Below are 17,243 nucleotides of genomic sequence, written 5' to 3' on the forward strand. Positions count from 1 at the left end.
AATCCACTGAAACTATCATTTAAATCTCTTTATTTTTCCAAATCACCTTCAATGTTCCACACATTCTGGGGAGCTGGGAAAAGGTCTATACTTTTTCTTGATTTAAACAACTGAATATCATTTTAGTCATGTGGGGCATTGCCTTTTAGGTTGGAAATAATTCAGCAAACTGATAGATATAGAATATTTTGATCACCTCTAATCTCTATTTCCAGTTTTATGTATAGAGCAGGATTATGTTGATCATCTTCTTAACATTATATATTGTGTGTATATAAGCTCTGGTAGTAGTGCCTAAGGGACTTGACTGCTAACCAGAAGGCTAGCGGTTCAAATCCACCAGCCACTCCTTGGAAGGAAGATGGGGCAATCTACTTCCGTAGTGATACTGCCTGGGAAACCCAAGGAGGGGTCGATATGAGTCGAGTCCGACTCAATGGCACATAACAACAACAACAACAACAAGTATGTGTGTATGTTTAGATAGATAGATGTTAAAAGTACTATAGCATTTGTGTTCTTTTAAACCTTTTTCATGAGTTTTATCTCTTTTACTGTTTAGTGGTTCTTCATTTTGAAAATGTTAGAAAAATAGAAGGTAGAAAGAATCACTTAAAATTCCAGTCACTTTTTGTACTGTTTATTTACCTAGCAGTGATCATACATTTGATTCCATTTTATATTCTGTGTTTTTCTTGTAGGTATTTCCATGTTATTAAACTCTAAATTAACATCACTTGATATGATTGCATGTTCCCGATTAGATAAAAACATAGATTAGTTAAACATCTCTTTCTTTTGAAACATTAATTATCTCCCTTTTTTTTTTTTCCAGTTAGAAATCATAACTTGATGTTCATCAGAAAAATACAATGTGCACAAAAGCATATTGCAGCCCTCGCTTTGCATGGTTACACTGTACACAACTTTATGTTAGCACAGCACAAAGTGAGGATTGCCTGTTACTTCACTGAAGTTTTTTTAAAAAATTATCCCAGTATTTTTTTTTTTCATTTTCCCAGTTGAAACTTTATTCTGCCTTCTATTTTAAATTTGAGGCATTAACTTAGGTTTTAATATGCTAATATATACAATCAGAATTGCACAGTTAAAAGGAATGGTAATAATAAAAATTATTTGTAGAGCACTTACTGTGTGCATAATGCACTGTTCTAACCTGACATGTATGAGCCTATTTAATCTACTTAACAACCCTATGAAATAGGAATTAACTGCTATCCCAATTTCAAGATGAGAAAAAGAAGTAAATTGCCTTAGGTTTCACAGCTATTGAGTTATAGACGCAGGATATGAATCCAGACATTTTGGCTTCAAAGCTTCTAAGTTTGAGATTGTTTAATCCAATGCTTCTTGTTTATTAAATTAGAAAATTGGAGACCAGATAGCATATTGAATTTGTACAAGGTAGGAGAGTGGAAGAGCCAACCAAATTTCATTGATACTCTACCTGCCCTTCTTAGAATTAAAACTTCAGTTCTAAAAATATATATACAAAGAGAGAGAAATAGGTAATATAATAACATGGTTTAGAAATCAGAATGATATAAAAATGTATACAATAGAAAGCCTTAGTTCTACCTTCCATTCATTTCTATTAGTCTTCAGTGCTTTCTAATGCATGTCTATTGTTCTGCACTTTGGTTTTTTTCACTTAGTTCTGTTTTGCACTTCCACTAGCAATATATATACTTGCAGTATACTAGAGTACCTGTTTCCCCACAGCTTCATCAACAGCATATTGTCATATTTTTTGGATTTTTGCCAATGGTTTCTCAGTTTTAATTTGTTTCTATAAGAGATTGGGTTGTTTTCCATGTTTGTAGGCCATTTGAAATTTTTCCATGAACTCTTTTCTTATATTGCATATCCTTTGCCCATTTGTCTATTGGGTCATTAATAATTTCTCATTTATATTGTAAATATAAAATTTTGTATTTTATGTTACAGAGTTTAACCTTTTTTCTTTGACATGAATTATAATTCTCTACCCCCACCCCCCATTTGTGTTTTGTCTTTGGTGTATTATTTTGGTTGGCAGGCTTTTGTCGTGTTTTATTTTGGTTTGATTTTTTTGGCACATTTGGTCTAATTTGTCAAACTTCTCTTTTATTGCTTCTACATTTTAAGCGATATCTTTGTCACTTCAAGATTTCAGTGAACTGGCCTAAATTTTCATCTCATACTTTCTGGTATCATTTTCTACATTGTATTTTTTGTTCCTTTTTTCTCATTGAACCGGCTAAGATAAGGACAGGTGATCTTTTTTTCTAGATAGCTCTCTAGTTGTCCCAACACTCTTTTAAGTCTCTGTGTAACCCACGGATGTTTGTTTATATGCTACCTCTTTTATAAACTAAATTCTGGTTGTGGTGGTGGTGGTGTGTGGTGCCATCAAGTTGGCTCCGACTCACAGTGACCCTGTGTACAACAGAATGAAACACTGCCCTCCTGTGCCAGTCTCACAATCCTTGCTATACATACCTGAACTTTCTGTTCTGTCTCTTGATTCCTGTCTGTTCATAAGCTAGTTCCCCATCATTACTCTTTTGTGATTTTTTTCTTTTTCCCCAGAGTTTCTGTAGTTTTTCTTGCTTTCTATTTTTCCAGAAAAACTTGAGAATCAGGTGGTTTAGGTCAGGGGAAAAAAAAGCCTGTTGGTATTTTTACTTGGTGCACATTAACGTAGAATTAACATCTTCATGATATTGAATCTTGTTAGGTAAGAACAGGTGTGTCTTTCTATTACTTTATGTTTACTTTTTTGCCCTTGGGGAATGTTTTAAAATTTTCTTTGTTTAGATTTTATACCTTCTTGACTAGGTTCATTCCTAAGCACTTTATCTTTTTCTTGCTATTGTAAATGGACTGTTCTGTCTCCTGACTGGTTCTAACTGGTTATGTTCAACTTTGCTCTTCTCATCTTTCAATTTGACCTCAAAGGACATACTTCTAAAAGATTCAGATTTGAATCTAATTCCATTTTTGTTTGCCCAGGGATTTGATGGGCTGCTCTGGTATATACGGTGTAGGTATATTTGGTACCTGCACAGGGTTATTTTGAGTAATAGTAAGCATAAATAACCAGGGGAAATCAACAAAAATTTGTATTTTTTTAACTTGAGTTGTTGTTGTTGTTGTTGTTATTTGCCATAGAGTCGGCCCCCGACTCCTAGCGACCCCTCCTTGGGTTTCCGAGGCAGTTATCACTACGGAAGTAGGATTGCCCAACCTTCCTTCCAAGGAGTGGCTGGTGGGTTTGAACCGCCAGCCTCCTGGTTAGCAGTCAAGTGTCTTAGGCACTTGAGTAGGTAGTTTTAATTTCTCTGTGACATGTAGTCAATTGAGAATAACTATATATTTTTAACTTTTCAGTTTACATGGGTAACATGATGATATACTGTGAACATAACAGTGACATAGAGGCAAGGAACTAAAAATAACATATCATATAAGAAGTGAATCCATGCTATTAATGCTTACTTGGCAAAGCATTTGAAGAGGTCTACTTTGAACTTCTTTAATTCAGTATTAATATATTCAAAATGGATTATAAAGAGGCCAAGACATTGACATCAAGGTTCCTGTAATTAGAGAAGTCTAAATAGTAGATATTTGTGTCAAACACAGTGATAGTTACTTTAAATCCATTCCCTGTTTAGATCTTTGAATAATTGTATTTTGAATATTTCATGAAATTGCTCCAAAGTGATGCATTACTATGCTATTTTCCATTATTTTATTTCAAACAAGCTTTGCTTTTCTTAAAAAATAATACAAGTTATAGTAATACAAGTATAGACAGTGGCAATATTATAAACTATGAGTATTCCATATAGGAGATAAAAACATATTAAAATTCAGAAAATGAATAATTTTGATGAACATGCTGATTTCCAGTTTAACTGTACTTGGTAGCAGTATAGTTAGTGATTTGGGGCACTTAGCAAACTTTTTAAAAATTTTTTCTCCTTGATTATTTTTGGTAAAGAATATAATCCCTCATGGAATTCGGCTAAATGATTCAGGAAATTATTTCTTTATATTTTACTTGATAAACCTTTTTTCTTGATAATTTTTTTTTTCCTTGCTGCTTTTTGAAGGAAGTAGAATTTGTCTTTTTATCGGAACTTGTTTTTAAGACTCTGATTGCAAACTTATCACCAAATGTACCAGGCAAATTTGTGTTAACTATAAATTGTTTTAGGATTGATTTAAAAAAAAAAATCCACATCATAAATTCTTTCTTTAGCAGACTAGGTTTTTCTAGTAGGATTTTAGATAACCCATTACATGCTTATGAGCATGAATCAATTCTAATTTCTACTCTCTGTTCATTTTTTGGAAGTGCAGCCGATAGAGGACACAAGAATGCATTCTCTCGTTCAGTTTCTAAGATCTGCGTTCCTGACACATTTTTCATCAGATGTGAAAATAATTTTTATAATGAGGAGAGGTCTTAGTGCAACTGTAAGTTTAAAAAAACTGAAATGAATGGAAAGAGATTTTTGTCAACTTATCTATTGCAGGGAAGCAAAATACAGACAAGAGTTGGATTATTAATGTTGCTCTGTACCTGGTTAAGCAACTGCCCCATTGCAGTAACGCATTTTCTTCACAATTCAGCCAATGTTCCATTTGTATCCTTTATGTTTTAGTAAAATACAGGTAAGTATTTATCTTTTACCTGTTTATATTTTTTCCTCTTAATTAGAAGTAGTGCTAAACCCAAAGTATTGGAATTCTCCAGCATCTTACTTATGTTGCAACTTTTTAAACTGTTAAAATGGTAATATTACTTACGCTGTGTGTGTGTGTGTGTGTGTGTCCACCATTGCCTGTGTTTTATACTGGATTAGACTGTAAATATAGGGATTTTTGTTTTACAAAATAAGGTATTCAAGTTCTCTTATGAATCTTTGGCCTCCTTAACAAAGATTTCAGCTTACAGGACAAATTGCAGAAAATCTTGGAGAGGAAGAGCAGTTGGTCCAAGGCTTATGTGCCCTTTTATTGGGCATTTCGATATACTTCAATGATAACTCACTTGAGAACTACATGAAGTAAGTAAGGGGAAAATGCTATGGGAAAATGACTTGTTAGTGCATCAAGAGATAATGATATTTTTTTTCTCCTAAAGTATAATGTAAAGTAAGATTTTATGTTTTGTTATGACTTTTTTTCCCCAAACTCAATATGCTTATCTCTGTAGAGAGAAACTAAAACAACTTATAGAGAAGAGGATTGGCAAAGAGAATTTCATAGAGAAACTAGGATTTATTAGCAAACATGAGTTATATTCTAGAGCATCTCAGAAACCCCAGCCAAACTTTCTCAGTCCGGAATACATGATATTTGATCATGAGTTTACAAAGCTGGTAAAAGAACTTGAAGGTAAGACAAGAGGCTTTGTGTTGATATTTATTGAAAGAACCTATGATTATGTTATGTATTTTCTGGACACATGCAGATTATATAATGAGCCTAAAAGTGGGTTGGTTGGTTTCCTATCCCTTTTCTGTAGCCCTTTGAAGGACCTTTGGCTTTAAGTAAGATTGCAAAGATTATTTCTTATCTGTCAGGGAGTTAGGTCATATGTTTTTACTAATTAAGATTTAAAATAAAATTGTATTTAAAATACTTAAGACACATTTTAAAATAATATTTTATGTTTTCAGTGAAAGTTTACATAGCAAAATAGACTCCTATTTTTTTCAGAAATCATTCAATGACATTAGTTACATTTTTCACAATGTGTTAATATTCTCTTTAATTGCATTTTACTTCTTCCGTTTCTTAGTATACCTACTCCTCATGTACTGTCTCATTATCTGACACTTCACATTTACAGCAATAGTAAAAAACTGCTATCCAGCTGTTTTTTGTATTAACAATGTACATGTGGCAGTAACAAACTCCAAGGTGCTAGGTGAGAGTAATGCTGGCTGTGATGGTTAAGATTATGTGTCAACTTGGCTAGGCCAGGATTCTCAGTGGTTTGGCCATTATATAATGTAGTCATCTTCCATTTTGTGATCTGATATGGTCATCCTCCATTTTCACATAATGCGAATTTTCACATAATGACCTGGCCTTTGAAAACTAACCATATCTATAAGTGAAGAATGGGTATACTCTAGTTTCCATACCCCTTTTTTTTCTTATTTTTGCTTTAGAGTGACCACTGACCTTTTGGTCTCATACAGATTTTTTTTTTTTTTTTTTTTTTTTTTTTTTTTTTTGAGGGGCCCCCTCCCTTTTGGGTTTATCAAAATTTTTTTTTTTTTTTTTTTTTTTTTTTTTTGATGGAGCACTGTACTGACAGGCAATACCCTTCATTTTTAATGTTATTTAGCTAAAAGGTAACCTGGGAATAGTTTCGGTTCAAGGTTAAAGAGTGTCTAAGGGCACTAGTCTCAGGAAGTCCTCTAGTCTCAGTTGGTCTAGTTTTTAAGTTGGTTGGACTTTTTAGGAATTTGAGTTCTTTTCCACATTTTTTTCCTTTTCTTTCAGGGTCCATCTATTGTGGCCCTGATCAGGATGATAGGTAGTGGTAACCAGGTGTCATCTAGTTCTTCTGGTCTCAGGATCCAGGCACCGTCTATTTCTTCTGGTCTCAGGATTGATGAGGCCCTTGTACATGTAGGCTATTAGCCCTGTAGAATAGTTTCTTCTCTGAGACTTTGGTTTCCCTCTTAAGACAAATTTTAAAAAGCTTTCCTTTACAGGTGTTATAACTAAGGCTATTTATAAGTCCAGTGAAGAGGATAAGAAAGAAGAAGAGGTAAAGAAAACATTAGAACAACATGACAGTATTGTGACTCATTACAAAAATATGATTCGAGAACAGGTAAGTCCTAGTGAATTGTACACACTTTCTGATATATTGACTCATATTGCTGTAGTGAGAATTTTTCCTGGCACTTCAAATGAAAGAAGATAAAGAAAATAAAACTCATTTTTTCCCTAAATCAAAACCATCTGAGTATTCAGCAAACTGAGCACTTAATATGCTAAGCACTGTGTAGGATGTTGTGGGTACAGACATGAAACAGACATGTTTCCATATCACAGTCTCATGGGGAAATAAACTAGATTATAAAATAAAAAATAAAATAGATTACTGTAACATAAAGTTAAGTCCAGTAATAGAGATAACTGAAGATATTATGACAGTGCTGAGAGGCACCTCATTTAGCTAGGTAGGAGCAGAGGTTTGGGCAAAGCAGAGAAGCTGAGTCCTGAAAGGATGAGTAAGCTAGGAAAACAGGAAAGAGCAGAGGCAGGTGCTAAACAGCATGATTTGAGTTGAATGTTACTGGCATGTACATAGAACACTCTGGCAGCTGTATAAAGGAGAAATTTGAGGGACAAGGCTAAAGGGGAGGGAACACAAGAAGGAGATTATTATGGTAAACTATGAAAGAAAATGAGGGCATCAATAGTGATGATGGTGATAGTTACTGTTTATTGTTTACTGTGTTCCAGGTACTCGCTAAGCACATTTTAAATACTGTCTCATTTAAATTTCACAGCATTCTTACAAAGTAGTATCTGGTTTAAAATAAACAAGGAATCTGAGACTTAGAGAATTTAAACTTATACAGGGTCACTCATTAATGGGAGAAACAGGAATTTAAATATAGGTGGACAACTGGGACTCCAAAAGCTCATACTATATTGTGTAAAAGTAATTTGATAATGTGTAAATTAAATAAAGTAGAACTGGCAGGACTTGGTTATGATTGGATGTTGGTGAGGGAGCAGAAAGGGTCAAATATGATCCCTAGTTTTCTGTCTTAGATGACTGAATAGTTGATAGTAGTTTAGAGAAGAAAGATTTGGAGCTGATTTGTTAGAATTAAATTCAAAGTACGTTTTCAAAGTCATCAAATGACTTTTTTTTTTTTCAGGATGCTGGTGAACGTCCATTACTTGCGTTGTGTTGAACACTTTAAACCTTCCATTACTTTCTTTCAAAATGTGCTTCTTGCTTTTATTTGTGCTGTTTCTTCATTTAACTCCTCATCATAGTATTTATCTTTGGGTGAATTCTAGCAAGTATTGGAAATTCTAGATTTGTATTATCTGGAAAATAAGATCATTGATCTTGTTAAATTTCTAATGTCATTAAAAAGTATATATACACTGGTGGCAGCTCGTATGGGGCAGGTTGTATCCCCTTACCTGCACCAACCTCTGCCCCCACCTGCTGATTGCATACATCTTGTGTTACATGGGACAAGTAAGAGCATAGGCTTAATGGTGGAACCTCGTAAATTGAAAATTATGTGTGCTTTATTTTCCACAATAGGAGATATATTGAGATTATAATTCAAAGAATAAAAATTTAGTGAAATATTTAGCATTTAATCTTAGCAATTTAATTAGAAAACGTACCAGTAAATCAGAATCATCTTTGAATGATCAAAATTAGAGTCATCAAACTACCTTTGCAACCCATGGTTATTAAGATTTTTTATCTATATCTTGATGCAAATAATGGTGTCATTTCCAGTTGTTGAAATGTAATAGCTTTGGAGCAATAGAAGATAAATACTTGGAATATGATGTATAGCCTACACTTAGAGCTGATAAAAACAGTTGATTTGGAAGGCAAAAAGAAAAAGTTATTTTATTCTTAATTATTATGATTCTTTTTTAAATGTTCATTTTAAATATTCATACAATTTAAAATGCTGTTTGACACTTAGGCAACAAGAACTAATATCCATAAAATATTTATATCCCTTGAGTAATATCTGAGAATGCTTCCTAAGGAAATTCTCTAAAATTGAGAGAAAAGACTGTGTGAACCAGGAGATTTATTGAAGTGATATCTAGCATTTTGAAAAGTGAAAGGCAGTCTTGGTGTCAGAAACATTGAATGTAAGTCATATTACATCTACTTGATCAGATACATAAGACCAAAAACCAAACCCACTGCCATTGAGTCAATTCTGACTCATAGTCAACCCCATAGATTTCCTAGGCTATAAATATTTACAGAAAAAAAAATTATTATGAAAGCTGTGTATCAATGAGGAAAACTTAGGATATAATAGTAAATTTAAAATTACAAAATTACATTTGGAATGATTAAGACAAGCTTAAAAAAAACATGGCTTAAAAAACTAGAAGAAAATAAATATGTCAAATTCCAACTGTAGTTATGTTAGGATGGTGAAAGTTGTAAGCTCTTTTCTTTTTTGAATCTTCTAAATGTTCTGTTATATGATTGTCTTTGTTGGTGTGTGTGTGTATAACTTACAACATTTGCCAATCCAATTCAACATTTTTCAGATACACAATTTAGTGATATCAGTTACATTAATCTTGTTGTGTATCCACCAATATGATTGTCCTTCAGTGTTAAAAATAATATAGATACATATATGTACATACATATACTACCTTTTTTTAAAATAGTTTGATGTGATATTCTTAATTGGCTTGATGGGACATAAAATTGAGTTTTTCATTTTTATTTTTCCTCTGAATTGGAGTGAGATTATAGGTTGTGCTGTAGTACTTATTAATGAGGTCTCAGTTGAAATCTTACAGTTTTGCTACCTGTTATTTGGCCGTGTGTATGTATTGAAGTGTTACTGCTTAATTATTGGATGATTTGGGAAGTATTGAGGACCTTAACATCCTGAACCAATATAATCTCTAATTTTTAATTTGTTCATTTTCTCAGTGCTAATTAGTGTGAATTTAAAACATTTGAATTATGATTTGTTTTATAGGACCTACAACTGGATGAATTAAAGCAGCTGGTTTCTACATTAAAATGTCAAAATGAACAGCTGCAGACAGCAGTCATACAACAGGTATCTCAGATTCAGCAACACAAGGATCAGTATAATCTTCTTAAAGTACAGCTAGGTAAGTATAGCTAGCCATTAGTCTGTTGGTTGATGATACATGTGTGTACTTGTGTGTGTCTGTCTGTTTAGTTATCTGTGTATTGTGAATTATATGTGTATGTGTTGTTATGAGTCAGAATCAACTCAAAGGCCCCTAACAACAATAACAACATACATTACAGCGAGTTTTGCTTCTTGAAATTCCTTTGGGAAAAGTTAATATGAGTTTATTAACTGATTTAGATAACTTTTCCTCTTTTATAGAGTTATATAGAAAAGTTATACAATAAATACTAATAAAATTAAATAGGGGAAAAAAAAGGGGGCACAAAATTGTAGTTAGTCATGTTTAAATCAAAACCCAAAAAATCAAACCATTGCTGTTGAGTTGATTCTGACTCATAGCAACCCTATAGGACAAACCCCTAGGGTTTTCCAAACTGTAATCTTTATAGAAATAGACTGTCACATCTTTCTTCTGTGGCATGGCTTTTGAGTTTGAACCACTAACCTTTCAAGTAGCAGCCGACCACTTAACCACTGCACTACTAAGGCTTCTTGTGTTGAAATAAGAGTTCATTCACAGGGTTGTGTCATTTAATGTCCATTCACAAACAATGTCCGACTGCATATGTCTTTGTTCTCAACAATAAAGTTTTTTTTGGTTGGTTGGTTGATTGTTAAAGAGAAAGCAGTTCTGCTTTTATTTAGTATTTCCCTCTAATGGTTTTAAAAATCCCCAAACCAGAATCTTGTAGCACTGGACCATAGGTGGTATGTAGGCAGGTGAGGCAGAAGACATGGCTGTGGGTGCAGACTCTCAGGCTTTGTCCAACAGGCAGGTAGGTGGCAGTGGCAGGGGCTGCAGGTCCCTAACTGTTCTGCTGCTTAGGCAGGGGGAACAGTGGGCAAGGCTAGGCATGCTCTGCTCCTTCCTCACTCACTTCCCCTCACTTTGCTCCAGCCACCACCCTCTCAGCTGCTGCCACTGCCCGCACCCGTTCCTCCAGCCACTGCCAGCAACTCCACCAGCAGCAGCAGCACCAATGGTGATGAGGACAGCCAGAAGCGGGCTTGCATAAGGTTTTAATATGATGTTCACATAACGTCCAAATCATATAATGTCCTATTTCACCAGAGGAGCCCTGGTGGCACTGTGGTTAAAGCATTGGGCTACTAACCAAAAGGTCAGTGGTTTGAACCCACCAGCTGCTCTGTGGGAGAAAGATGAGACAGTCTGTTTCTGTAAAGATTTACAGCCTTGGGAACCATATGGGGCAGTTCTACTCTGTCCTGTATGATCACTATGAATTAGAACTGACTCCATGGCAGTGAGTTTGGTTTTTGGTTGGACATTAAGCAGTACATACCTATAATACCAAAGAATGGAAAATTATCATATCTGGAATCCCTGGTACTATTGGATATTTTGAAAACTTCAAATGTGTTTTCATGCTTCATCACAACCAATCTCTGAAGTAGACTCACTTACCTAGATTAGGTTAATTTATCTTACCAGGGTCACCAAGCTGTAGTATTTCTCCTAATCACCACATTTCTTGGAATAACATTTAAATAGTACTTAATGGAGGTTTTACATATAGTTTTGTATTTAATTATATTATAATTCCTAATTCACAGAAGACACTGAGGCAAAGAAGCCGTTGTCCACAGTAATACATTTGAAGAAGATCAATATATAGTATTTATATTATTAAAACTCTATGAGAATAGTTGACAACTGAGCCATATAGTATGCAATAATTACATTTCCTTTTCTGGATAAACTTTGGTTTTTCTAGAAGCTAACAATTGTCTGTTTTGTTCACTTAGATTTCTATATACTTATCATTATTTTAAAACGCTAATTCTCTGCCAGCTGCGTTAATCTTATCCATTCAGAACATTCACATACATCAGTTTCGTCTCACTGGAAACATCTTTCCTGGAGTCATTTGGACTTGCTGTTCACTCTCCAAGCCAGAAACACAGCTGTCATCTTGGGATCTCCCTTTCACCATTATCCTCGGATTCTGTTTCCCTCTCCAGTGAATTCCTTGTTTTCTGGATCGTAGGTTTTCTGCTGCTGCTTTTTTCTTTCTTGTCTTGATAGAGTACCTTCTCTAGTTGCTTCCTGAGAAGCATGAAGACCTAGTATGTCTTTATTTTACCCTAACAGTTGAATGATAGCTTAGCTGGGTATGGGACTTGGGGTTGGAAGTAATTTTCCCTCAGTATTTTGAAAAATGTATCTTCTGGCTTTCACTGTTGCTATCGACAGGTTTTTTGCCATTCTGATCCTTGACTCTATAAAACTATTTTAATGAGGAAAACAGTGAAACTAAATTTGTGTTTTCAATTTGTCATCTTTACCCTAAAAGTCTATTTCTAATAAGGGAAGGTTTTTTTTTTTTTTTTTTTTTTTTTATTAGGATTTGGGTGAAGATTTACAGAGTAAATTCACTTTTCATACAGCAGTTCACATATACTTTGTCTCATGTCATTGACCAAAATTTACAATGCAGCAGCTCCCCTCCCACTTCCTCCCCATAGTTACCTCCTCCCAGTGTCCATCCCTTCATACTCTTCGAGAGGCCCATTGTCTGCCAACCCTGTATATGATCTTGGATACACTCTTAAGGGAAGGTTTTGACGTGTTGATTTTTAAATGCCTTTGGTGTTGACAATTTTAATTTTTCTCCCAATTCTCTAGAAGCATGCCCTCCTTTAGGAAAATATAAAAATCATCAAGTATTCCTCAGAAGTGAAAGAAAAAGGAGAAAGTTAATTTACTAGATATGGTTTTATTTGGAGTTTTTTCAAAAAGAGAAGATTTATTTAAATAAAGATTTATGAAATATAAACAATAAAGCCAAGAAATACAAAATTACATTAAATAAACAATCCAAGTCATATTTCTGTTTCATATTTGATCACCAGTAAGGCAGTATAGGGAAAAGAAGAAAACAGTTGGTGGAAACTTTGACAGTGAAATAGAGTCAGAGGAAGAATCCAGAGGTTCTGAAATAATATCCCTGATATCCATTTGGTTTCTAGGCTTCATAGTTTGTAGACTTGATGACTTTTGAAACAATTAACTGACTAACTACAATCTGCAGTTGATTTAGTTGCTTTATACATAACCTTATTTTCCTAGATGCTGTTGTAGTACCCAGGTCATTCTATCCCAAGAGCTAGACAAAGTCAAACAGATTGTTTTTGTGCATTAGTCATTCCCTAACCTTAAATTAGGATCTTTGGTAGCATAGTGCCTAAGGCACCTGACTGCTAACCAGAAGGCTGATGGTTCAAACCCTCCAGCCACTCCTCGGAAGGAAGATGGGGCAATCTACTTCCGTAGTGATACCGCCTTGGAAACCCAAGGAGGGGTCGCTATGAGTCAGGTCTGACTCAACGGCATATAACAACAACCTTAAATTGGAGTCCCTGGGTGGTGCAGATGGTGATGAGCTTGGCTGGTAACCAGACTTGGCACTTGAAGTCTACTCAGAGGCACTTGGAAGAAAAAGGCCTGACTATATACGTCTGAAAATTTGTCATTAAAAACCCTGTGGAACACAGTTCCACTGACATATATGGGGTTGCCATGAGTCAGAGTTGACTAGCAACAATTGGTTAACTTTAATCACTATAACAAACATGTAAATCAGAGTTTGAAGCAAAATAGCATCATAGTTAAGAATAGTTAAGAACTAGGTCTTTAGTTTGAAGTCCAGCACCTTCCTATCTATTTTATTGTCAGACTCATTGATTCACAAACTTGGCTGAACATTAGGATCTCCTGAGAAGTTTTTTAAAATAGCAGTGCTGCCACTAGAGTTCTGAATAAGTAGTCTGGTGTGGGGCCCAGGTGTCAGTAGTTATAGACACTGTCAGGGGATTCCATTGTATAGCCAATTGAGAACTACTGATCTAACCTCTTGATTTCCTCATCTGCAAAATGGAGATGATAATACGATTTGCATCATGTGAGAATTAAATGAAATACATACAATGCTCCAGATCAGTGTCTGGCACATGGTAAGAGGTCAGAAGTTCTTAAATAGTATCATTTTATACTGCCTAGCACTTGACTGCTAACCAGGAGGCTGGCGGTTCAAACCCACCAGCCACTCCTCAGAAGGAAGGTTGGGCAATCCTACTTTCCATAGTGATAACTGCCTCGGAAACCCAAGGAGGGGTCGCTATGAGTCGGAGCCAACTTGACGGCAAATAACAACAACAACAGGATTAGAATGCTAGCTACTTAGAAATATAAAATGTGTTTATATGAGGCTTACTGAAATTTAGGTGGTGTAGAGGTTAGTGCATTCAGCTGCTGATAAAGAGGTCAGCAGTTCAAATGTACCAACTGCTTCCTGGGAGAAAGATGAGGCAGTCTGCTTCCATTAAGTATTACAGCCTTGGAAACCTTATGGGGCAGTTCTGCCCTGTCCTGTAGAGTCACTATGAGTTGGAATTGACTCCATGGCACTGGAGTTTTAACTAAAATTTTTAGAAAGATCTCTGTTATACTTTATTTATGACAACAATTTGCCAATTATTTTAATCTCCATAGAATCTATTCCTTTGTGAAGATTTTTTAAAGGAATTTTATTTTCCCTACATTAATTGGCACAATTGGAATTGAAACTACTATAATTCTCGGTCAGGGATTACTAAACCATGCAGTTTAGGCTTAATGAGACTATGTATGCTCTTTTTCCTGCCAGAAACCCTGAAAATACTAACTTATTGTTTTTCTCAATACATCATTTTTCAAAGATGAAAAGTGCCTGCAAATGTATTGTCAACATAATTCCATTAAGGAGATTGCACACTTATATTTTTATTTGAATCTTCTAATTCAAAAATTAAAAAACTTTATGCTGACTTTTCAAATTCCATTCCTAATAGGAAAAGACAATCAACATCAAGGTTCTCATATTGATGGGACTCAGATGAATGGCATTCAGCCAGAAGAAATTGGTAGGTTACGAGAAGAGATAGAAGGATTAAAAAATAATCAGGAACTTTTACAAAGTCAACTGGCTGAAAAGAACTCTTTGATTGAAAATTTGGTAAGAAGTAAATATTAAGAATTTTTTAAAGAAATCAGTAGTACTCATTATCTTGCTTGCTTTTTACTAGATCCTCCTAATTCTTCTCTTTAGCCAGAATATAATACTGATATTTTTAGAGTATGAGTTTGGAGTCAGACTGTCTAAGCTTCAATGTTCCACACTAATTGAATTTGAGCAGCTTCATTAACCTCTTTAAACTTGTTTCCTGGTATATATATATATGAGGTATGTGTATGTGTGTGTGTATATATATGTATGTATATATGTATGTATACACACACACACACACACACATATATATGGTGGTGGTAATATCTGTTTCCTTGTTATGAGAATTCAGCGAGACAGTCAGTATAAAATTCCTTATTATTTGATCTTTTTCTATATGATCTCAGATAAGTGTTTAGATTTAATAAATTACTTGGTATAAGTATAAATTTGCTAACTATAAAAAAGTTCTAGACAGTATGAGCCACACTGAAATTTTATCTTGGATGTAAGAATTAAAATGTTGATGTGAAATTTTTTAATGAAAATCTGTAAGATACAATTTGTGTGTGTTCAGTTCTATTTTGGTGCCTTCCACCCCCAATCACCACCACCTCTTTAGACTGAATTTATTTCATAGTTTATTTCTGTGCTATTTGTAGAAATCTTCCCAAACATCACATGGGACAAATGAACAGTCTTCAGCAATAGCTTCCCCTAGAGATTCTGAACAAGTTGCAGAATTAAAACAGGTATATTTTCAGCTTGATCCATATTGTGTTAGTTTTCATTATAATGGAGTAATAGCCCTGCAGTTTCATTGATCTAGAACTACTTTGCTTTCACATGAAAGCAAAATTTGACAGATGACAGATATTTAATAATCCAGAAGCTTTGATTTAATTATACATTAATGGTATATTGCTTTTTACTGTGTTTTTATTTTTCAGTGGTATTCTTTTTAACAGATCTCAGCATCTCACCCAGATTATTTGTAGATTATCAGTAAACTAACAATTAAGGATAAACTAAAGCCTGTAAACTGCAAAGATGAGGATAGAAAATACTATGCTTAGTTTTCATATACTGTTGACTGTGATAAGTGCTTAGCTAAATATATCAGCTGTTTAAACTTGTCTCTCTAGAAAAGAAATTTTGATTTTTAGAATTAGGAAAGGGAAAAACAAGAGACAAATTTAGTATATCTCAGTTAGATAACTCCAACTGAAAAGCAAAGTAAACTTTTCCCTGCTGCAGTGATGGATGTTTAACATCTAGAAGAATAGATGTACTACTTTATCATATTTATAAATTCCTATTAGGAGATCTAGTGGCATAGTGCCTAAGGCATTTGACTGCTAACTAGAAGGCTGGAGGTTCAAATCCATGTGCCACCCCTCAGAAGGAAGACTGGACAATCTACTTCTGTAGAGATACCACCTTAGAAACCCAAGGAGGAGGGGTCACTATGAGTCAGAACCGACTAGGGCAGATTTATCTTTATCTAATTAGAAAATAAAATTTATTTGTATTTTGAAGAACCAGAAAAGAGAAAAAAGAGCTATTCATATGTATAATTAGAAAATGGAGTGCTGGAAGAAAGACCTTAAAAATGTTGGATTTGTATGTGATTTTTCTTTTCTTCCCTTTTTCCATTCTTTCTCATACATTCGTCTCTCCTGCTTTCCTATTTTATTATAAAAGGAATACATGTGTTGTGTTAAAAAATTTTTTTCAAGTAATACAAAGAAGTGAACATTCTAGTAGGTCCTACCCAACATTGGACGTTCTTCCTTCTCCCTCTGCTAATCAACAGGTCCTGGCCCACTAACATGGCTGAACTCTGTGCAGCTGTGTCTTATTTCATGATGTCTCTTGTACCTCAGAGTAGATTTTAAATCAAACATTTGTTACTAAGGATTCCCAAGTCCCCAGTATATATCCATAATGTTTTCTTCATGTTGTTGTTGTTGTTGTTTCTTCATGTAGGAAAGATAAATTGCTGTTTCATTTTTGTTGTTGTTGTTGTTGTTATGTGCCGTTGAGCCGGACCCTACAGACCCAACTCATAGCGACCCCTCCTTGGGTTTCAGAGGCAGTTTTCACTATGGAAGTAGATTACCCAGCCTTCCTTCTGGGGAGTGGCTGGTGAGTTTGAACCACCAGCCTTCTGGTTAGCCTTAGGCACTATGCTACCAGAGCTCCCTGTTTTTTTTTTGAGTCTACTTATACTAGAACTATATTAAAATTAAAAAGGATTTAAGTTAATACATAATCTTCATTT

At 34.6% G+C, this 17,243-nt stretch overlaps 1 protein-coding gene across 1 annotated transcript in view; it reads left to right on the forward strand.

The window, feature by feature from the left end:
* Nucleotides 1-17,243, forward strand: part of USO1 (USO1 vesicle transport factor) — a 126,607-nt gene that overhangs the window by 90,899 nt on the left and 18,465 nt on the right. Inside the window, 7 exon segments of the mRNA XM_042782075.1 lie at nt 4,548-4,658; nt 4,963-5,081; nt 5,231-5,412; nt 6,747-6,868; nt 9,768-9,906; nt 14,805-14,968; nt 15,622-15,711. Coding sequence (XP_042638009.1) covers nt 4,548-4,658; nt 4,963-5,081; nt 5,231-5,412; nt 6,747-6,868; nt 9,768-9,906; nt 14,805-14,968; nt 15,622-15,711 — 927 coding nt within the window.

This window comes from Orycteropus afer, unplaced genomic scaffold (genome assembly GCF_000298275.1).
Source record: "Orycteropus afer afer isolate SDZICR_OR568_19922 unplaced genomic scaffold, OryAfe1.0 scaffold00235, whole genome shotgun sequence".
NCBI lineage: Eukaryota > Metazoa > Chordata > Mammalia > Tubulidentata > Orycteropodidae > Orycteropus > Orycteropus afer.